The 23,350-nt window shown below is 36.0% G+C and overlaps 2 protein-coding genes across 2 annotated transcripts in view; both read left to right on the top strand.

Annotated features, from left to right (window-relative positions):
* Positions 1 to 14,025, top strand: part of LOC139127929 (uncharacterized) — a 28,108-nt gene extending 14,083 nt beyond the window's left edge. The window contains exons 3-8 of the mRNA XM_070693782.1: positions 10,565 to 10,768; positions 11,478 to 11,562; positions 11,806 to 12,108; positions 12,512 to 12,723; positions 13,001 to 13,099; positions 13,866 to 14,025. Of these exons, the coding sequence (XP_070549883.1) occupies positions 10,601 to 10,768; positions 11,478 to 11,562; positions 11,806 to 12,108; positions 12,512 to 12,723; positions 13,001 to 13,075 (843 nt within the window). The 5' untranslated portion in view covers positions 10,565 to 10,600 and the 3' untranslated portion in view covers positions 13,076 to 13,099; positions 13,866 to 14,025. The remainder of the gene's footprint in view (positions 1 to 10,564; positions 10,769 to 11,477; positions 11,563 to 11,805; positions 12,109 to 12,511; positions 12,724 to 13,000; positions 13,100 to 13,865) is intronic.
* The window catches only part of LOC139127891 (echinoderm microtubule-associated protein-like 1), a 29,032-nt gene continuing 19,443 nt past the window's right edge, over positions 13,762 to 23,350 (top strand). Inside the window, exons 1-7 of the mRNA XM_070693746.1 lie at positions 13,762 to 14,047; positions 15,728 to 15,772; positions 16,068 to 17,063; positions 19,060 to 19,131; positions 19,583 to 19,741; positions 20,376 to 20,495; positions 21,287 to 21,556. Coding sequence (XP_070549847.1) covers positions 13,762 to 14,047; positions 15,728 to 15,772; positions 16,068 to 17,063; positions 19,060 to 19,131; positions 19,583 to 19,741; positions 20,376 to 20,495; positions 21,287 to 21,556 — 1,948 coding nt within the window. The remainder of the gene's footprint in view (positions 14,048 to 15,727; positions 15,773 to 16,067; positions 17,064 to 19,059; positions 19,132 to 19,582; positions 19,742 to 20,375; positions 20,496 to 21,286; positions 21,557 to 23,350) is intronic.

Genomic DNA, 23,350 nt, shown 5'->3' with positions numbered 1-23,350 from the left:
CATAAAAGCTAAAACTGAGATTGGAAATGAAAGTAATAAAAAATTACAAGAAGCTTCTTGTTAGTTTTGTTTGATTACACGGTAGTTTTAATGTAAGTTGATTGCTATAGACGTTTTGTGTTATTATCAACATACGGTTGTTACGGTGGATTGTACCTCAGGGGACAAATCTTTCAAATTTTTACAATTCTTTTCTGGTGTACGACTTGTAGGGCTCATTTTGAAGCTCTTGGAATAAGGAAATTTTTATCATCTATTAGTTTTTCAAAAATCAAAATTTTTATCTTTCTCCATAGAGTTAACCCAGGAATGGCGGCCATTTTGAATTTCAAATATCAGTAAATGTTAGGTAATTTGTTTAGAACTCTAGTTCAAAACTTTGCACTGTGACCCTTGATTTTTATGATCGATTCCTTAAGAAAATGGTTTAAGGATTTGCTGAGCAAAGTTTGAGCAAAAGTTTAAGTCATTCACTTCTGAGGTGCATACTGGTACTTCTTTAATTGTAGAAATCTGTGATTTCAACTAGAGGTGCAGTTTGTGAATATAAGTGATATTTCATGTTCGATAATAAATTAAATACATTAAGTGAGATGAATAGGTGCTTATAAAGTATGGTTTTCTTAAAATAGGACATTTTGTTTGTGGATCAATTGAACTTTGTGAAGTGTATGAACACTGGAAAACTCACCAATGGCCAATGGAAATACAGGAATTGGGAGGAACCATTCACAGGGATTGCATTCCTGGATAAACCTGTGGATTGTTTGTTGATTTGATATTCTGTGGAATAGATAAAGGAGATTGGTTTACAAAGCTGTTACACAGTTGCAAATTCTGTTGACCAAGTTGCTACGTTGTAGCCAACCTATGACTAACTTGGCAACATTGTTGCTAAATTTGCATTTGTTGTGAACAACCACCTGTTGAATCCTCTGATAAACATAACGTATGCAGTAATTGGAAACTAAAGGTCAAGAAACGTTTGTCTGTCATTACCCGGTATTGGTTTTGCAACTGAGAGACTTCATCTGATTCCATGGCAACAACAAAGAGCGTTATTAGTGTGACCTTGGATTGACCGTTCACTTTGCTGGCATTTTGACAATCTTGTACAGAATATAAATTGCAGTCTGCCAGATCTTTACAGTTGAATCATCTGACCAATCAAGGCCTTGCAAATAAACAGATCTGCCAATCAGGGCTTTCAAAGGAAGCAAATCAAAGTAATAAAGACTGTTTGAGGAAAAAACTGACCAATAAGGGCTTTATACAGAAACAAACCAACCAATCAGGGATTTACGACAAACTAAACTTACCATGGGGATTACTAAAGGTAGGTATTCCAGCCATATTATTTGTGGTCAGATCCCGTGATTTGTGTTACTGTTCATCATCATCACAACTAACAATGTTGTACTATTTCTGTGGATGGTGTACATGCAATAGCGTTGATTGCGATTTCAGGTTTGATACTAAATATAGCTGCATGTGTGCGACTTTCAGACAACGTTGCCTGAAATTCGGACAAACTTTGTTGTTGCATGCGCAGTTGTTGTTGCAACTTGTAGTCTGAGCCATAAAATACCACTAACTAGTGTGACTTTTAGTAACCTTAGTAAGGTTAGCAGGTTTTATTTTCATTGTTTATGCGGAAAATGCAGACAAATATTTATTTATGCATGTTAATGAGAGAAAAACATGACATCATTTGCGATCAGTGCTATTACTGCTTACCTTACCAAAAACTTCAGAGGAATATTTACTTTGAATATTGGCAATATATGGTACCATTTCATTTGGAATCATCTGCATTTGTTAGTAATTAAACATGATCTCATCAGTGGGGATGGTATTTGTACGATTAATCAGAAAAGACTGGTAGCTAGACTCCATCCCATAGTTATGATGCGCTAAAGTATATTGATACACACCCAAAAGGTCAATGTTGAATTGTAATGCAATATTTTTCATTCTTTTAAAGTTTTAAGGAAAAAAATAACGCTAATATTCAGAAAAAGTCACTCCAATCTTTCTGTCAATCAAGCATGGTTTTTTTGAGAGCAATCTTACAAATAGTCTCCCAGCTAATCTGTAAATATTAATTCAAACATACTTTTTTTAATGTGCAATGGTACCTGATTGATAGGGTGTGGCTTGTTGCCATGGTTACCATTTTAATGTTTTTTACTGGACAGATGGGCCATATTGTCTGTACTTCTAACCACTGTATCATTCAATTGCTTCATTAATTGTACTATGTTGCCATGGTGTTTCATGGTGATGATCCAGTTATCGTTAAAAATGTAATGTTCTGCTGTAAAATATCACAACTGTGGTTTTCCTGTGTTTGGGTTCAAGTTCTGTTGTGTTTGCAAAATATTTGATTTTGGATAGAATAATGTCTTACATAAAATGGCAGTTTTCTTTGTTGTAGTTCTTGTAGCATTGTATTGACCTGTGAGTTTCCACCTCACTTCTAGTAGGGACTTCACAACTCCGGATCCAGATTTGTATAAGAGCAACAATTTCTGTAAAGCATGAATTTACTCTTTGAGAGTGAATTTGGTGGCAAACTTACTATGTTGCAGGATAATTAGATGATATCACATACATGTAACAACAAGCTTTATGCTTTTGTGCTGAAAAAAGTGTTTTGGAAGTGCAGTTTAAAATTTCGATAAAAATATATTTGATGTAACATAATCTTTTATCAGGGCAAGTGACTATAGATAGACTCTTCTTAAGAAATATGTTAAAAACATTTTCACAGATACCAGAGTTTTGTGATATTTGAATGAAAAAGGTTGCATTTTTGATGGCGCTATAAAGAACAGGCTAACTATACTGATTGATTGTTACAACATGATCAGAAATAAATCACAGAAAAATATTTAGGTTGGTGACAGGTACATATGTATACTTGCTGAGTTTTGACATCAACATTAACCCTTGGAGTGCCAAAGTCAATTTTTGTTGCCTTTATAAATTTAACAAAGTCAATATTTTTCTAATTCTGACGAAAAATTTTAATAAAAAACTGTAACCAATGATATGTGATGACGATTGGGCCCAAAATTATCAAAAAATTACAGAAAAAAATCATAAACAGGGATGTAGAATATTTCGGTTACAGGCAAAAATAAAAGTACAGGCGGTCAAGTAGTGTATGTGCACATAAATACTATGAAATATGTCCAGATTTTTTACAAACACTACTTTTTTCACAGTCGGCAAATTTTAGCTGACAGCCAGTTGTCTTTGCGGCTGCCGGCTATCTTCTACATCCCTGATACAATGTTGTAAAATGTTGCACTAAAAATTTTGATGGGAAAAACTACATCACTGAAGGGGTTAACAACCCTACGTCACTACATGGTTGCAACCGTGACATTGAATACAATAGGACTGATCCAATGTCAAGGGTTAACAGCTAAGGCCATGATCCATATCATTCATCATAACCCGTACATTATAATGATAAATCAATTTTATATTTCAAGGCCACATGTTCCAAGATTCTTACACAGCTCACAGCTGTCTGTGGTGATGGAATACTTCAGAGAGATTTCTACCCTGAAGGAATTCAATTCGGAATCTCGTATCTTAGGTTGCAGCATTTAACACTGTCATGCTACTCATACAAATCAGTTGCTATTCTCGCACAATTAAATTTTACCTTGTCTTTCCAGCAGACAGGTTACCTTTTTTTGTCAAATATGCAATTTTCAGAATGGAATTTGGCCAAATATTGTAACATTTAAGTTTTGCGATTCATTTTCAAATCCCCTTCATCAAAGGTTGTAGGCTCTGAGTATGAAATTTTGTAGTATCTTGAAAATTTATATCAATTCAACGCTTGTTGAGAAACAAATTCTCGCAACCTAGAGAGAAAGATCAGCGGCCTACCCGTGACATCCAATATGTTGACATTCTCTCTGGTTTCCATGACGACCACTTCACCCGGTGTAACCATAGCGTGTCACCTCCTAGAGATCGTCATAGCCTCAGAGAGGGTAAAATGAAAATCGTAAATCAGCATTGTCTTGCAAATTGAAAATTATGAGTCCGTCACGGGAGACCATGGCTGCCAATATGGAGCTGTTTTTCCTGAATCGTTGTAAGTAGACGCGACTGAAATTGATATACATGTGTACATGTGTGATTTCATGTGATGCTATCTTGATTTCAACATTTTAAGGTTCCATATAGTGTTGCTATCAATGAGAAGGGTCGCGTGCTTGTTTGCATGTCATTCAAATTTTTTCAATTGAATTTTATCGGAAAGTCATTCTATAAATTTTAAAAATAGTCATTCTAGACAAATTCTTTTCCAAAACGTTTTCATGATCTTTTCTGCTGTGAATTGCTTTTAAATTTCTGGTCTCAGCGATTTAATTAATGAAGACATCAACTGACGGACTGTCAATATTGAATCTTCTAATCAGTAATTATACACAGTCAGTGTCATATCGTCTGACTGTCTCTTTTCATTTCAAAGTCTATCACGCACAAAAAACGACCAGAATTTACAATTTGAACTTAAGTACCCGACAAATATGTTTTCATAGAATATATCCGTTTTCTATGCCATTTCTATTCATAATTACCAGGCATCGTCTCAAAATTTTGGGTGCTGTTGACTTGCTTGCAAATACTAGTAATGAATTAATCCCTAAATATCGTATACCATCTTAAACTAATAATCCCTAAATACCGTAAATATCATATTAATTTTCAATTTCTGAGCAAAGTACATTTGGGTTCATCACATTGATTCGTGCAATAACAGTATTTTGATCAACCCTGGCTTTTTTTATTTTTTTTCTCATATTTGTCTTGAATCACCAACATTTAATTTATTTTTACTCTTTCATTGATTGACTAATATGTGTTACTTTTGTGTTTCAATTTTGGCTTTTTATAGCAGACTTTTAATTTTCCAACAAAATGAAACTTGGAGAATATCTCGTAACAAAGTAGTGTAAATGAATTTATTCCTTCAAATCAAAGAAAATATACAATATCAGAATTTGTTTTCAAACCAACTTTATTTATATCCTTGACATTTATATTTAATTAGAGTTTTATTATCAGTAGAACTTTCTTGATGCATATGACAATTATGGGGACAAATTATAGAATTTTACAAACAAACTGCATTAATTTTAAATAGATATGATCACAGTGAGAATTTGTTCCGGAGTTTAGTTTGATGTGGAGACTGAATGTGGTTAGTCAATTTGCATATTTTTGTTGATTCTGCAGTTGACTTTGTAAATTGCTTGACAAAAATGTTTTTCTTACTAACAATTTGTCATCAGTGTTATAAATAATGATATAGTATTTCTGTGCTAATTTTCGCATAGAATTTCTTCATTCAGGTAAAATGAGTGTATGATGGCTTGATTTCTTTGAAACAGAATGTGTGGATAGATAGTCATGGTGTGAAAATTGCTTGTCAACTTATCCACTTGAATTTTTACATGATGCATTTTGTAACAGAAATTGTTTTATACTACACTATTAATATTAAATAACACAGTATTACTTCCTCAACAGCAAAATAGTAGCAAACAAGCATGCAAATTATAATGAAGATAAGCCTTAAGTGATATTTATCAAATAAGTATTGTTGACTGTGCTGTAAGAGGGACAGTAAAACATTAATAATGCTTACAGAAAAGACATGGTATATAACGTGAAAATATGTCCTGTGTGTTGTAGTGGGTATAGCTAATTTCAAACAAGTTACTTGTGTTTTGTGGTCAAGAGCTGTTTTTGTCAACAGCACAAATAAATAAGGTACTTGTGACGTCAATTTTGCAAATTTGTTAATTTTGTCCTGAGTTTGTGGTTTAAGCCACACAGTCCTGTATATCAGTGTGTACTGCATGTCCCAGCCTGACCTAAGTATAAACAGTGTCTACGCTACGATTTAGTCTTAGTGGTACATGCCGCCTGATATCTGAGATGGTGTTCTGTAACACCAGAAGTTACCATAGTTAATGTGATACTCTTGAAGTCAAGCTATGCCAAGTACTGTGAAAAAATCTAAACTATTCTATTGACCTCACAGGGGCACTGTGACCTCAGAGGGGGGTCTTTTGACCTCCAGGGGGTTTCAGTCAAGCATTTAAAGCAGGATAACTCCTTAACACTAGACCCTTGGTGACAAATTGATCCCTGCATTTGGACTGTGAAGGTTTACTGTCAGCTGCAGTAACGTTAGACTTTCAACGCTTTAGGATTTGCCCAGTCACATGTTTTTAACACTATTATCCTTCTTCTGGTTTTGAAAACTTAGAAATCCCAGCCATAAATAACGAATATAAGAAACAAGAACCTCTATGTCCAAATCTTTTCAACAAATTATAAAAAAAAATATGCAAGTTGACTTCCTTTGTGATGGATAATTGCTTGCACGATCGTCATTTATTTTACGTTATTTTCTAAAAATGTTAAAATTCTTTGCCAGACTACAGCTCGTATGGATTCATTTTATAACTTATCGAAAAAAATCAGTTTTAACCAGCCACCATCTTAAATTTTTGTGAAAATGTAAAATTTGTGTTTCATCCAAGGAGTTGGTACAGGGAATGGCAATTATTTTGAAACAAAATTATCAAATCTGATTTGCATTTTTGAAAAAGAAAGTGTAATTTGACTTCTTCAGCCCTGAGTCATAACAGGTTTTTCCAAATGAAATCAATATTATTATAAAATTATATTTTTAAGTTTTTGATAGTCATTGAACAGAAATAAAAACGAAATACAAAGAAAATGTTACAGAGAAATAAAACCATTATCACTCAGGTCCAAAGAAGTCAGTTATAATCTGTATTTGATACAATTGAGCTGGTATGTTGTGAAGCCAGTTCATCGTGATTGGGTTTTGACGTACAGCCTCACATCAACTAGGCCTCACGTACATTGTGTACACACAACCAAAGATTGAACACTCCATTCAGCAGAGAAAATGCCTGCAATTTATTATAACAATGTTTCAGCTGGTCTGGGTGTCACTACCATGGCGACCGTAAACAGATTTATCCTGATGTAATTTACAGAAGGTCACAGACAGGATGTCAGGCCATTTGTCGCCATGGTGACTGTACACTAACTTGTTAGATTGGGGGAGCTGCCTTTAGTTTCTAATGTGCTGATAATTCACGTTTTTTAACGGTAATTTGATGAGTGCGTAAATAGCAGATTGCGAGTATTAGCATCGAAGGTGAAATTCTCAGTATTTTTTCACTGTGTCACATGTTTTCTTCAGCTACTTCACACAGAAATTCTTTTCCTGTGAATAATAGGGACAATTTTTGTTTAATTTGATGCCTAACTGCATTTTTGAAATGTTTGTTTTATGATAGTAAATGTTTGTATAGTAATGAACTTTATTGTGTGTACCAAAGTACAACCAATACTCACAGCCTGGCAATGAAATACAGTGAAACCTGTCTAATAAGGTCACCTTCAGGAATGGAAAAAGTGTTCTTAATACAGAGGTGTCCTTAATAGACAGGTGAAATTCTATTCAAAATGTAGCTTTTGGTTCGATAAATCTGTCCTTTGTAAAGAGGTTCCTTATTAGAGAGGTGTTCGTAATGACCAGTTTCACTGTATTGTAATGCATAATAGTAAAATATTGCAGACTTACAGTATGTGATATTTTCGCCATCTGTGAAACTATTGATTCTCTACTGACAGTACAGGGCTAGAAATTACTGTCATTTTAGTAAAATTTTACACTTTTTTTTCAGTGAGATTGTAAAATGAGTACAGTGTTCGCGCTACCCGCTCGCCAGACGGCAAAATGGCGAATTGATTCACTCATTGGCGACTCAGACGGTGAGAACAATCGCCAGACTGGCGACTCAAAATTTGTACGTTCGGTCGCTTTTTTCTACAATGTTGTGTTGCATTGCGGTATTTTTTTTATTTCTTGGGGAGTCTTTCGCCAGAGTACTACCGTACTCATCTAAGTATAAGCCTCGCCACTGTTTTCAGAGTATAATGGGTCATAAAGTTGGTAAAATTACTTTTCAGATCAAAGAAACCAATGGGACATCGAAGTTCCCGTGATAGCATCGTGAGGAAAACGGCACGTCTACCCAAAACATGTACTTCTGCCCCTCCGAAATGTCCCCGTTACCTAAATAGAATAGTCCCACTCCAGTGACGTCCGCCATTGTTTGTTCACGTTCACGCTGTAGGTTTTCCCGGGGGATTGTCATAGTCTAAACATGCAACTTCAGTTGTTTTCAGCGATCATCCTTTCATCTGTGAAGAGCTTTTACCGGTGACCATTACAATTTTCACTGTTATGGTGTTGTTTCCACAAGACACGGACCGTTTGATCTTGGAAAGTAGAGTTGCTTTACGTGCAGCCAATGCACATGCCACCAGTTCATGGTTCACACCATGATCTTGAACATGGCATACATGATGTCTTTGTTTCACGTTCATATTTTATTTCAAGGTATGATTCAAGCTGAAATGTCACCAAAATGTCACTTTTATATCGAGGATTGTGTAAATCAGTTTGATTTGAAACAGCTTTGTAAAACACTGTGTTTACGTAGCTCGGAAATAGTTACTGAGTTTTGCTCTCTTTTTGCCATGGACGTGTAGTGTGATCATGGCATGCCAATTGCCATGCCACGTTCATGAAGATCTTGAGGATGTTACTCTTTTCTGTATTTTTTTTTGTACTTCACAATTTCTTTGGTCGATTTTTGAAAGTTCAAGTCATGCATGAGTTTTGGTACGAAGCATTCTTTTTTATTGAACTATTAAGCATCACTATGATGATGAGAAAGTGGCGGACTTCTAAAATATTTGATTATCATTACTCTTGTGTGTTTAATGATATGACCTTTGACCCTTTGAGATGAATATGTGTGTGACCCTTGACCCCACCTCTCCAAAAAAATTCTGGCTACTTGTGTTCACACTGTATTAGCCAAAAAGGCTAATCAGCTTGATTAGCCAGAGCAAACCCTGGAGTATAGCTTGAATTCACAAAGAGCATCATTTTACTTCTACTGCTAAATTAATGAGTAGATTTTTGACCGGAAATTGTCGACCAGACTTTCAGGATTGCAGCTCAATTTGTCCAGTATCTTTCTAGAAAGGAACACTCTTCATCGATAAAAATGTCTTTTTCAACGAGAACGAAATCAGTTCAGATGAAAAGTGGTGGAATTTACCAAACAAAGACGTACAATAGATCAGCAAAATGCTGGAAAGAGCAGCTATTCATGTCTTTTGAATTTTGTAAAAACATTCTCCATACTGAGAAGTACTACGTACAGATTCTATAGAGTATAGATTAATTGACTAGACTTGTATGATACGGCACTACAAGTGAGTGCCGCGGATCATTGTCGCAGGCCATCACAACCAATGTCTTTGTTTTATGGATCTTTCACCACCAAAATTATCAATTAAATTTCATTAAAAAATTATTGTGATACCAAAGTTTAACATCATTGAGATACTGTTTTTTTTTCTTCCAAAATGTCATATTTCTTTCAAATGACATGTTTATCAATTATTAGAATGGAGTATAAGCCCATTTAGTGGCTATCAGAAGTTTCAGAACTGAAAACGGGCAAAATGAATGAACAAATCTGAATGAATCTTTGCTGTAAATTGTAGATTTACTTAGACTTTGATGTTAGTATTTAGAAAAATAAACATCATATAAACATTCAGAAAGCTAAATTTTTTTAAAGTTTTTGATGGTCTTTTAGTTTTAAATTCTATTTGCTCTCAATATCACACAGAAGGGTGAATATTTTTAAGTTATAAAATATTTGCGTGAAATCTGATGTGATGAGATTTTGAGACTCATGAGACTTCCTCTTCTGAATAAGAGCACTTACAAAGATCAGTGTAACAAGTTGGGTAAAATTGACGCAAAACATTTTTTTTATTTTGAATGGCCAGGTTTATGATGAAACTTTATGAAAGGTTATATAGCTATGTCACAAAAACCAATCAGTACCCATTATATCATTTATAATGTGTTGCCATGGTCACAGATAACTTAATTAAGTCTATATGAATGTTTAAATGGCTTTCGCTATTGGCCTCTAAACACGCTGAATTGCGATTTTACCGTAGAGATCCCTACATGTTAGAAATCTCTTTCAGTTGTGAATAATGATCACACAGGTACCATCCCATGGCTTTGTCTGCTAATGGCGTCTTGAAATCCCACTGAAACACTTGCATTTTCACTATTCAATTCTTATCCAAACATTGATTGGCAAGGTTCACTGAGACGCAGTCGTCACTTTAGATTTATTCCTAAGGTCATAGGTCAAAGGTCACACAAAGCAGTCATGGGTCGATTGATGTATCAGTGACATGCCTCTTTTTCTTCACTGTAAACTGACTTTAAAAGTTAAAAGCCTGCTAAAGATTTTACATTTTAACCTCTAAAAATGAGTATCATTATATAAAGTGACTTGCTACATATAACTAGGTACACAAAATTAAAATAACAAAAGTTGATACATATTAAAATTTTTCAAACTATGTTTTGTTTCAGGCATTTTGATTTTCCGTCCTACCTCCATAACCAAGGATGCCTCAGAAACCCAACAGTTACCATGGCAACAGTGTGCGCAATTCGATTGGTCCAGGTTCTAGACTCAAAAAGATGGCGGCAAGTCCTGGAGCCCTTAACGCTTCACTTAATTCAAGTTTTAATCTTAATTCAAGTACAAATTCCACAGATGTACCCTGGCACGATGTGAGTTTCAATATTTACCATAATCATATTAAGGTACCACGCCTCAAAAGTGAAAGACTCAAACTTTTGCTCAAACTTTCCTGAATAGAACTTTCAACCAATCTCTCAACAAATCAAGAATAAAATGAGCGGTCGTCATGCAAAGTTTGGTGCTAGAGAAACAAATTACCTGACATTTGCTGATATTTGAAATTCAAAATGGCCACATTCTTGTTTACCTTTATTAGGAAAACTAAACTTTATTAGGAAAACTAAAATTAATATGATGAAAAGTTTCCTTACTCAAAGAGCTGTCTGAACAAATCTGGCAGTCTGAACATAAAGGTAGAATGCGCCTCAGGGACAGATATTCACACTGTCAAATTTTTACAATATTTTGTGTGTCTACTGCTTGTGTAGTGTCACTTTGAAACTCAGAATTTTGACTGATAAAGTGAAAATTTAAATTTCCCATTGAGTTAACACAAGGATGGCATGTGATTTCAAATGTTGATGAATGTTAGTCAATTTATTTCTCTGGTGCCAAAATTTGCAGCGTGACTCGTGATTTTATTCTTGATTTCAAAAGAAAGTTTGAGTGATAACTTAAGACTTTGAGTATTAAAACATGTAATACCTAATTTTCTCAAAAGAAAGTCATGTGAAACCCTATCCTTCAATTAGACTGATGCAATTTGTAATATTTATCATGAATATTTGGATTTGTTAGGATCGTAAGCCAAGTGGTCGGAAACGACTAGGCAGTTCTAAACGAAGGGGCCCATTATCGACGGCTGAAATAGCGCCCTCATCGGGTAAGTACAAGTATAGGCAGAGATGATTTTTCTTAGACGTAGTTTATAAGATGATACTGACATTGTGCCTTTATCAATGGCAAGTATTTCTATTGACATTGATGTCAAATTTTCAAAGTGAAATGTTGCAGGCAACAATAATATACAAGTAGTTCTTTGGGATTCAAGTCTCGCGCATGCTCACTTTACAACTTTTGCGTTTTAATCGTATGTAAATTCTGTGAATCGTACCCTTCCATTAAGGTTTCCCAGCGTTATCTGAGATAGATGGAATAGACCCTGATGAGGAACTGCGTGACCAATTACGAGAACCACTGGAGGAATGTAGTCGTCAAAGACTGCGTGCCATCCGTATCAGCTTACGAAGACTCGGGGGTAATGTTGAGAATCGTATCACCGGCAAAGAGCTATGGAGTGTATTCTCTGAACACAACATCAAAATATCGGGAAGAATATTCCAGATGATACTCAATAAGTATGAAGATCAATTTGGAGTGGATTATGAAAAATTATGGAAATTTATGGTAGAGGCTCAAAAACTAACAGGTATTGTGCATTTAAAAGTGAAATATTTGGCTCAGACATTTTAAAACATTTTTAGCTCCTCTGTCAGTGACGCAGAGCTTATCAGATAGGCTGACAGTCCATTGTCACCTGTCGTCCGTCGATCCGTCTGTCTGTATGTTTGTCCATCCTTTGTTTGTCAACACTTTGCTTCAGTGTTTGGAATGGCTGGTCTGATTGCTTTGACATTTTGCATGCACATTCCTTATGGTAGGTTTGCTTAGATTTGTTCAAATTGTGGTGAAATTTTTCATATTGTTTTGAGAAAATTTGTCTTGTTTTGGGCTAAAAACCTTCTCTGAAACCGCTTTTCCCATTGCTCTAAAACTGCTCCAAATAAAGTGACTTTCATTTCAATTCACGCCATGTTGTACTTCATTTCCAGGACGTGATAGCGTCCAGGCAACCAACAAACTGAACGAAAGCTTCAGCCGTTTCAGTGCGTCCTCATTGGAGGAATATGACGCCGAGGACATCAATATGCTGGTGAGATTACACCGAGCATTACAGAACAGTACAGAGTTTGATCTGGATGAAATGAGAGCTACATGTCAGGACAGAGACAAAGGAAGAAGTGGTCAGATTGATAAAAAACAGGTTGGGAATACGCAGTCATACTTTCCACAATTTGAAAAGCGCCTGTCATCTATGAATACATTTTAAAGAAAGACTAACGCTGCATATGAAAAAACATATAGTGTGCCCAAGGAAAATAGCTATAATGTATTTGTTCAAGAAAATAAGTTCATGTTTTTATCCATTTGGGAAAATAGCTATAATGTTTTTGATGAATGATAGCCAATGTATCCTTGGTGTGTAAAGGGAAATATGAGATACCATCTACAGTGGTTTTATCGTGTTTCTGTGTTTTCAGATGAGGAAAATTTGTGATGAGCAACACTTGACCAGTGCATGGCGCATTGCTGAATGGTTTGTTGAACAGGTGTGATGATGAGAAAAATGGACAAATCAGGTGAGAGAGACAGTGAGAACCATGACAGACAGTAGACAGACAGACATACAGACAGCTGGACATGCAAACAGTTAGATAGATACTTGGCATTAAAATAAGACAGATGTTCAGATAGGCAGCAGTAGTGAAAATGAAAGACAACCAGAGGTAATAGGGTACTGTATATGAAAAGTAAGGAATGCTTCATTCTGACCATACCGCAATACATACAATGTACTGGTCCATTAGTAATTCCAGGTATAAAAGAATATAATATACCATAGTGTACCTATTTTGATTTCTGTAAATTCTTTGAAGGTTGTCAGAGTTATTGCATAGATGAAACTGACTGTCATTAAAATGTTGACCCATCCGTTGTTATACTTCTGATTATCTTGTATTTTACTATTCCTGAAAGGTCACGACCTTTGCCCACAATTCTGTCTGGCCAGGTTTCCATGGCAACTCAGAACTCTGCTTCATGTCTTCAACTCTTTTTATCACAAACTGTCTTTTGTATCGCAGACTTTCATTTTCCAGTGCATTCTTGCATTTAAATGTTCTCATCTGCATAACAAAAGCAGCTCATTAATATGCATCTGTCACTCACAGAATGGCATCAGTTATTTCAAACTTCACTTCAGCTCTCAACTTGTGCTTTTCTCAAATGCATGCATTTCAAAATGCGCTCATTTGGAGAAACCTCGCAGACAGGTTCCAGAGATGGGAAGAGCACTCTGACATGTCCAAGGACATCCGGAGTGACCCCTCCCGTCTCTCAAACCAGCTGGCCAGAGGTCATGACCTTTCTGGAAAGAGCAGCCAGCATCAGCATTGACCCCCAGACCGGTGAGCCGGACATCGTGCACATGATGGTCAGACCTCTCAGTGGTCGACGACCCAGGTCAAGCCGTCCCAGACCGATAGAACCATTGAAAGAATCTGCGGCTGAAATCCAAATTAGTGCAGGTGAGAATGGTGACTTCCTGAATGGTTTTGTCGGTATTTTGTTTATTTTTTTCACAGATTAGCTCAAAGAAAATGGATCTATGAAATGTATTGTCCGTCCTCTTTTATTAATTCCTTAAACACAGAATTTATTGATATATGCTGTTTATGCAATAAACATTACTTACTGATGTATGCATCAGTTTTCCCTTCATCTACAACTTAGAAAAGGTCAAAATGTATGACAATCGAAATGTCATCAGCATGCATTTCCTTTGTTTTCAGTTGTCGTTTGTAAATTCATGATTCTTTTATTTTGGTTTAAATAAATGTCATCTACCGGTAGTCTGTAAATAATTTTTCTTTTCGTACAAAATTTCTTTTCATTTAAAAAATGCAGGGTTTTTATCAGTTTTAAAATGAACTTGTTAATGTTTTAACATTTAGAGTGCATGATCCGAGAAGCAGGAACATTATGATTGATAATGAGCTGTTCTCATCAGACTTGTTCACTCAAATAATGCTCCTTAGTCATGATTCAAACATCAGAATGATGTACTTAAGAAAGGGTCTGTTGCAGCACTCCAAATACTCATCTTTAACCTTTCCCCCCCAGTTCCCTGTATACAGGTCCAACGTTACCATAGAAAACAATGGATTTGGGACAAACCATGGTGGTGAAAGGGTTAATAGGGTTGTATGCATATTCTGAGACTTGTCAAATGTAAGCGCCCTCTACATCAGAAGTTGGGCAGTAGCCATGGTTTCTGACTATTGGTCAGCCATATTTGATCAGGACTTACACTTCTCTAAGGACCTGGTGGACTAACTTCATTAATCATTAATACACCTACATTTCACCAGCTCTAAGCCAAACACACTCCTCACCAGAATTTGTCAGTCAATACATGTCCCTCTGTTTCCATGGTTACCATTTAAATTACAGGGAAGCCAGCGAGACCCATGTCTTCAAAAAGACCTCTCCAGAAAGGTAGAAAATCTGTCTCACTTCACCCAAACTTCCCCAACTACAGCTCTCCTTTCTTGTCTTTAAAGTGATCTGGAATTCTTTCCATTCTATCGATTGTTCCCATTTTTCTCTGATTTTCACAAATGCACTGTATTTTTCCCCTTAAGTAGGTAGATTAGAATTATTTTCACAAAATTTCCCAGGATTTGTTTATTTATCACCCAAGTTCTCGTCCCTTTGCACTTTACCATTTGATGTTTTCCCAGCCTAATATCCAACAACACTGATCTTATTGTTTAAAATCTTTGCTACCCTGAACAGCTTGCATACATATTTAGTTGTTACTTGTAAAAGTGAAGATAGTAAAGTCATTGACAGTGTTAGCTGGTACTTATGGGGACATGAAGTGAATAATTTGCATATTAATACTCATTATATCTGCATAAATTAAGTCATAAATATTAATGACATGATGCATAGAATTACTGTGCACACTTATAATTTATTCGTAAAATTTGAATATATATTGTTGTATTCATTTTTGCCAATATTCACCGATAAGTACTGTATTTGTTTGGAAATTCTTGCCAACAAAAATAGTAGCGCTCATAAGTGCAAAGTTTGCAAAGAGCTTCAGTTAACTGACTCATCGACGAATGTTTGGTCAGAGTTCATTCATGTTCCAGTACTGGCCCACATTCAATATCATACCTGTTTTATTCATGTTCCAGGGCCTGCACTAAAGAAATCCTCCCCTCCCCAAAAAGAATCAACAGGTATGTTTTATGTATCAGATATGTACCACAGGAGTTGGAGTATTTTGCTTTTTTACATGCCTTGGACATTTCAAAGTGTTTTTATAATTGCAAAATTTATTCAGTGATTTCAAGCTGAGATGAGGCCAGCAGGCAGATAGGCAAACTTCCTTTTTCTCAGAAGGGATGCAAATCTTTATTCACTTTTAATCACTGATTAGATTAACAAATGTTTTTATGTCAATTTGAAAAACAATGTAAGGGCTTTTGCAACCAATAACATTATAAAAATATCATTTGCATATTATCAATCCAGGTGATACCACTCCAGCATCCAATAGGAAGGCACGGTTTGATTTTTCACTTGGTAATGGTTCAGAGAAAAACGCATCCTCATCTAAAGCATTAGACTCACCTAGAGAGAAAGCAAACGAGACAAAAAAGGAAAAGAAGGGTCTTGAATTGACATTTGAGAAGAAAGTTCAGGAATCAGTACTGGAGAAGAAAGTTCCGGAGTCATCGAAAGGAAGAAAGACACCAGAATCTCCTCGCGAGAAAATACCTCATGATGGAAATCATAAATCAGTGGATTTTAACAAGGAAAAGGAAAAAGAGATGAAGAAGGAAGCCGGAAAAGAAAGGAAGGAACCTGATTCTCCAAGGGAATTGACAGTTCCGGAATCTCCTAGAGAGGCTACAACGACGGAGAAGAAGTTCGGATCAACAAAGAGTTTGAAATCAGAGAAAAAAATACCAGTTGCCATTGCAATCCCAATTGCTGAATTGGAAATTAGTGAAAAGGTTAAAGGTGAGGCTGTGAAACCTGATTCGTCAGAAAATACTCCAAGAACGGAGGCAAAGGACACTGGGTCTACTGAGCCTGGTCCTACATCTCTTAGAGAGGGCGCTCCACAGGAAGTCAAAACAGAGGGCGCTGTGCAATTTGCTGTTGCAGAGACCAGCGCACAAACCGCTACTTCACGCGATGCTGTGAGCACTGCATCTCTGAAAAGCACAGCTACTGTGGAGAAATCAGAAACCCAACAAGACAGAGACGAGAAAAATCAACAAGACAAAGAAGAGAATCAAAAGTCATCAAGCAGACAGTCTTCGGCCAAGACACCAACCCACTCCAAGAAAGATGGCGATGCTTCCAAGACTGGTGCAAAAGCAGATACAAAGAAACCCGGTAGTGGAAAGGGAGTTAGGAGTCGGCCGCCAGTGAATAAATCAGTGCAGAACATCAAAGCAGCAGCTACTCCCAATGACAAAGGGAAAAAGAATACTACCAAGGATGACAAAACTAAGAAAGGTAATTTTATACAACCCCTTCCTCAGTATGACCCTACAGTTTTAAATGTATTGTTTACAAGTATGGAGATGTAGCGGACTACATTTTTATATAGCGTGCAGTTGTTGAGGTGGGAGGCAGGGGGAACCTTGATGTTCCATACATCTGAAATGATATTTGCTAGAATAAACCTTGTGAATAATATTATTGTTCATTGCATGAGTGCACAGGCTACATTGCTCATTCCAGTGAAAGTTACTTCTATGAAGATGAATCCAAAATTGACTTTGTTGCTGAATATTTAGAATTTAGATACTGGTGTTAAAATGTTTTAAAAAACACTGAATTATATGTATGTGGGAACCTTGATACTAAATACTTTTTATTTTTGTGAACATATTTTTGTTACAATATAAAATGTAAAACTCAATGTTCTGAAGTAACCGGGAATAATGTATTTGCATTTAGGAAGCAGTTTGTTGAATCTTATGCTATGTCTTCTTTTCACTTTTAATTGACATCTTCTTGTCCAATCTTTACCTTATCTTTACTATCATCTTTTTTTCCATTTCTATCCGTCGTCAGCTACAAGTGGAAGTCCTGCCCAGCAAAGAAAAAATGAACTCCTCTTAAGGAGTCTTAGTCTTAAGGAAATATACAAGCCTCTTGACTTTCGTAAAGGTGGATTAACATGTGTGTCAAATGCAAAGTTTGCAATAATTGCAGTGTGAACTAACATGATAAATTCCCTTCACCCTTGACCCCATGCACTTTGACCTTTACAACCAGCATTGGATTTGAATTTGAACGTTGGTGTCTAATTTGTCAAGAGTGTGTTTGTGTTCCTTGCACTTTTAGCCTTTCTGTTTTACCATTAAAGTTGAATTATTATAAACATGTAATTTAATACTAGTGGCGAAATAGAGTAGTGTACAGTTTTGTTTCTGTTGAAAACTATGAGTGTGCAAATGAATTTATGTTGAAATAGTAGTCTGATGAGTGATTTTCATTCACAAACTCTCAAAACAAATCCTGTTGTTCTCTGAGATGTTTCCCTCCAACTCATTTACCATCAGACTTTGGAACACTCTCATTGTTTTAAATGAGATGGTTGGACCCGAATACTGGGAGATGGGGGTGAAAGGGTCAAATCTTGCACGACATGAATGAGATAACTTTCCCTTCCTGCCAAACTACAAACCTAGTAAATTCAGATGGTGCCTTCGTGTCCAGATGGTTAATTCCGTTTGTATGTTGACCAAATTGACTTAGTATTTGCTTTCCATTCATGCTGATTTTTGGCCCCTGAAGAGTGGCCAGTTGTTTTTATAAGATCTTATGCTCACAATTATAGTTTGAAAATGACCAATACCTGTGTAGCATAACGGTAGTTAGAAACTATGGTATTTTGTTTAGTGCTTAGGACTGACAATATTCCGTATCAGGATGCGGACTATATTCTAGTTTTCTTGCCACTGATCTTTCACAATTTTGAGACGAGATACCTGTACATCTCTGTTATCGGTGATTTAACTAAATGTTTTCCCCAAAAAATGCATATGGAACCAAATGTTGCACCGGATGGAATACTAGATTATTCTGCTTATGCCACATAGCACAGTATCAAACAAGACCTTAAGGAAGTCACAGACAAATTATCTGGCTCCCCCATAATTTTAATATCATAATAGCATGCATTTGATTGAGGGTACAATTCATGTCAAGATAGATTATAGAGTACCATTAATTATATTTTTGCATACAAACAATGCCATAACCACTATACCCCTTAAAGTAAGTACAATATTGCAATTAGGGAAATTTCAATGTATTGTAGATGTGCTACTAACAACAATAAGCCATTTAGTACGCTAAAAGCAGTTACTAACACTGACTTTTAAGAAGCTGCAGTTTAAATTGCAGGAGTAGAATTGGAAGAGCATTTTCTTTTTGTTACTTATTCACTGAACGCTTAGTAAAAGGAAACAGTCCAAGTGCGTATGTTTTTTGTTTTCAGGTTCCGCAGGTAAAATTCCCAAGAATTCATCTAACGCAAGTCTTGCATCTTATGAATCTCATCACTCCAAAGGTAATGGTCAATGGTTGTAAATGCCATTTTGTTCTGCTGCATCTGTTTGAGAAAAGTCTATTGACAGTCACATTTCCACATGTGCCTTTATTATATATCTTCGCCCAGTTAAACAATGTATCAGTGTTCCTTGCTTTGATAAACTTTGTGAGTGATGCGTGATAGCGGCTGTTTGTGTGTGAGTGCTTCATGAACTCTACAGTGTGTGTAGGGGTCGCAGTCAGCAAAAATTCTAACAACTATAGCTTGGTTATTGAACTAATCTTTTTAAGGGTGGGGATTTAGTTTTAATGCTAACATGTGTACTGTTACAGAGAGGCAGACAGACAATCAAATGTACCTGTAAACACCCTCAGACAGACACTCAACAACATAAGTTATTAAAATTATGATTTTCTGAACCAGCAGACGAACTCTGTCCCTAACTTTTCCCACCTTTCTATCTGTACAGGTAAAACAGTCAGTGTTGGCAGTGCTGCTGAGACTGTATCAACCAACTCAACCAATCTGACAGTGGAAAGCAATGTGACATCTAACAGCACCAACAGTACAAACAGTGATAACAGTCACACACATGCTTCCAGCCAAGAGTCAACAAGTGATATCAAAGGTAAGAACTAGCATTTTACAATCTCAGTAAGCACAGTGACAGATGTTGAAAAATATTCCCACATGAAAAATGTTCTATAGGCTTTTATAGATTTCTATTGAACCTTGTTTGTCTATAGAATCCTATTCTTTAGACAATGGTGCCAAAACTCTATAAAATTCTGTAGAACTTCTGTAGACATCTATAGGATATCTATAAGCTATAGAACCCTATACAATTCTGTAGCGTCTCTTTCATAAGGTTTGCAGCGAGGATAACAAAGCCAAGTGTTGATCTGAAGTCCAATTTCTTTGTTACATTTACCTAATATCAGAATTCATGAGACAGACAATTGACAAGCAAATATACAACAACGTGACAGCTCCAAACAAGACAGTTGACAAACAATTACACAGCAAGATGGACAAAGCAAGATGGACAAAGTTTAAAAGAAGACGACAGAGTGAAAATTAACAAAAAGATTTTTAATTTCTTGTCAAAACACAAGAGTGATGTCAGATTGTTTAGAAAAGAGTGAGCACATCCTGCCCAAAATGAGAGAAGCGTTGGTTCAAACTGAAAGCTGTTATTAAGTGCATTAGTTTACAATTTAAAGGAAAGTTTCAGCTTTTATTTTGAATTTCTGCCATCACAGATACTGCCAGTGTTCTGAAAACCATGTCCTCAACAAGCCTTGCTTCCATGGCAACCAGCCAGGGTGAAACCATTAATTCAACCAATGAACTGCAAGATCTGAACTCCTCTCAAGATACTGGTAAGTTATTGGATGGACATGTGGCCAATCACAGAGCATGTTTATAGAAAGTGGGGGCAAAAGGAAAATGTGAAGCATCAGATTATTGGATTGGATTGTCAGTGTGTGATAGACTCATATAATTGATCAATATTCTGAATAAAATTCTGAATAACAATTTGAAATGTAGTTATTTTCTGTGTACTTTTAAAGGGTAGGTGACATATGGGATTTTGTTTGTTCATGTCTGATAATTTGATAATTATGTTTTCAGTCTGTGGGAAAATTTCGAAATTATTTTGTTTTCAAGCAAGCCACATTTCTCATTAAAATTCCTTTGGCTGTAATGTTGTACATGCAGTCCATAATGTACACATGTTGCAGAACAAAAATAGTAAAAATATTATCAATAGTTGTAGCTTTTATGCACCTCAAAGGTGAAAGACTTAAACTTTGCTCAAAGTTTCCTAAATGAAACTTTCAGCCATTCTCTTACCAACTCATGACAAGAATAAAATCTGGGGTCACCGTGCAAATTTGGTATGAGAGAGACAAATTACCTGACATTTACCAATATTTGAAATTCAAAATGTCTGCCATCTCTGTGTTAACTCTATGGGAAAAATAACATTTTAATTGTCGAAAAACTAAGATGGTGAAAATATTTCTTATACCATGAGCTTTAAAATGAGCCCCCACAAGTGGTAGATCAGAAAAGAATTGTAAAAGTTTGGGAGTCTGAATATCTGTCTCTGATGCACATTGTTTCTGAAAGAATAGAGAATGATTACTGTTGGTACTTTCGTTTTCAGCGTCTGAACTCATGAAACCGTTGCTTCCACCTGAACCACAAGAAAAGATAGTGCCCCCTACGCCACCACCACCACCGCCAGAAATCAAAGTCACTCGCAAGGACAGTACATCGTCGTTCAAGAACAGCGCAAGCAATGTAAAAAATTCAGGAGGATTCTTGAGCTCGGTTAAGAGTTTATTCAAAGGCAACAAGAACAAGGAGAACAACCAGGAGATGATTCCGATTGTTACTGTGAATTCACCTGAACCAAGTTCTGAATCAGATCCAGGTATGTATATGTGTAAGAGAGGATTTGTGTTTTCTCTGGGAATATACCTGAATCAAGTTCTGAATCAGATCCAGGTATGTATGTGTGTGAAAGAGGATTTGTGTTTTGTCCTGGAATATACCTGAATCAAGTTCTGAATCAGATCCAGGTATGTATGTGTGTGAAAGAGGATTCTTATTATGTCTGGGAATATACTTGAATCAAGTTCTGAATCAGATCCAGATACTTATGTGTGTAAAATGGGATTTTTACTTTGTCTGGGAATATACTTGAACCGAGTTCTGAATCAGATCCAGGTATGTATGGACATTCAGAGTGATTCGTATTGTGAGTTATAATATTCCTGAATATAGTTCTGAATCATACCCTGGTACAATATGACCCAAACTGTGGTGGCGCCCTAACAAACGCTTACATCGCTGCCACATTTCACGCAATACCATCACAAAGTCACATCAGTATTTCTTCCTAAAGTCATGTATGTTGTGCTCAGGTACAAGTTCACGAAATGACATGAAAATTTTTTAGGTTTCTTAGATTATGTAGAAACCTAGAGTAAGCCACTAGAATAACACAGTACGTGTAGTATTAGTAATAAAGTAAATAATACAGTAGTATAAGAAAATCTGAAACGATAATTTGCTTTTTTCTTATTTTTCATTTTTGCTGTTGCTAGGGAAACAACAAGGTAGAGTCGTATGACATTTGAATTTTTTGGAGTGTTTGTAAACTTCAATCAGTGTCCTGCATGTTAACTAGTTATTCTGACTTTCTAGCTTAGAGAATATTTCCAATAAAGTGAACGGTCCCTTTGGTTTATGTTTGAAGCAACCAACACCCACAACCAACACCCCTGTAGGTAACTGCACAGTCTAAAGTTTCTATTCTTCCCTGTGACTAAATAGATGAACCCATTTAGTGTGTAGGGGTGGACAGCTGAATCACAAGATAGTCAAGTGTGCTACGTTGAAATGGAAAGATTTTTATTAGCTGAACATTTTTGGAAAGACACTTTGCCATTTTTTGTTTCTGTTAATAATACCTTTTTGTGTGGTTTAGTATGTCTTCTGCAAAGTGGGCACGTGGTGTTGAAAAATCTGTGGGAAATAGCTTACATAGTTCACGAATTTTTGTTCTGGAAGCAGATAATGGTTATTTTGATGAAATATATCTTTAGAATACCTGCGTCATTGAGATAATGCGTATATTTTGACCTATGGACTGGTGTTTGCTGTCATTTTCAGTGTCTTTGTGTACAGAATTCCTTTTTTAGAATCATGAAGTTTTGAAAGGGCAAAGTTTGATGAAAAATAAATCCCTACTTTACATCCTGATATTTTATAAGAGAGGGTGTTGTCAGAACTGCACCTGAGTGCCTTTCTTGTTTACAAACAACGTATTTCATACACGATGTCTAGATGTCAATGCAGCTGTAACGTTTAAATTTTATGATGAATGTGTTTTAACTATCTATCATCAGTCACCAACGTATTGGTGGAATTGGACCCATGCAACCTTTGAGTGCAGTTCCAACAACCCATTCCCTTTAAAGGTATACAGTCACCTGTAATCTAAATATGCCCATATATGGTTAAAGGGGCGTTCCTTTGTATTCAAAATGTCCATGTGAGGGCGCTGTTTTTAAAAAGTGGCCACCCGCTTAAAATCTGTGATTGGTTAGATTTTCTCTTTCCATGGTTACTGTGGCAAAATTGGAACAGGTGGTAGTATACCTCTAACCCTTTGAGCGACAAAGTCAATATTTGTTGCCCATAAAAAATATGCCCTTGTCAA

The sequence above is a fragment of the Ptychodera flava genome, unplaced genomic scaffold (assembly GCF_041260155.1).
Source record: "Ptychodera flava strain L36383 unplaced genomic scaffold, AS_Pfla_20210202 Scaffold_39__1_contigs__length_1403739_pilon, whole genome shotgun sequence".
NCBI classification, from domain to species: domain Eukaryota; kingdom Metazoa; phylum Hemichordata; class Enteropneusta; family Ptychoderidae; genus Ptychodera; species Ptychodera flava.
The sequence above is the reverse complement of the archived record's forward strand: the minus strand, read 5'-3'. Positions and strand labels throughout refer to the sequence as shown.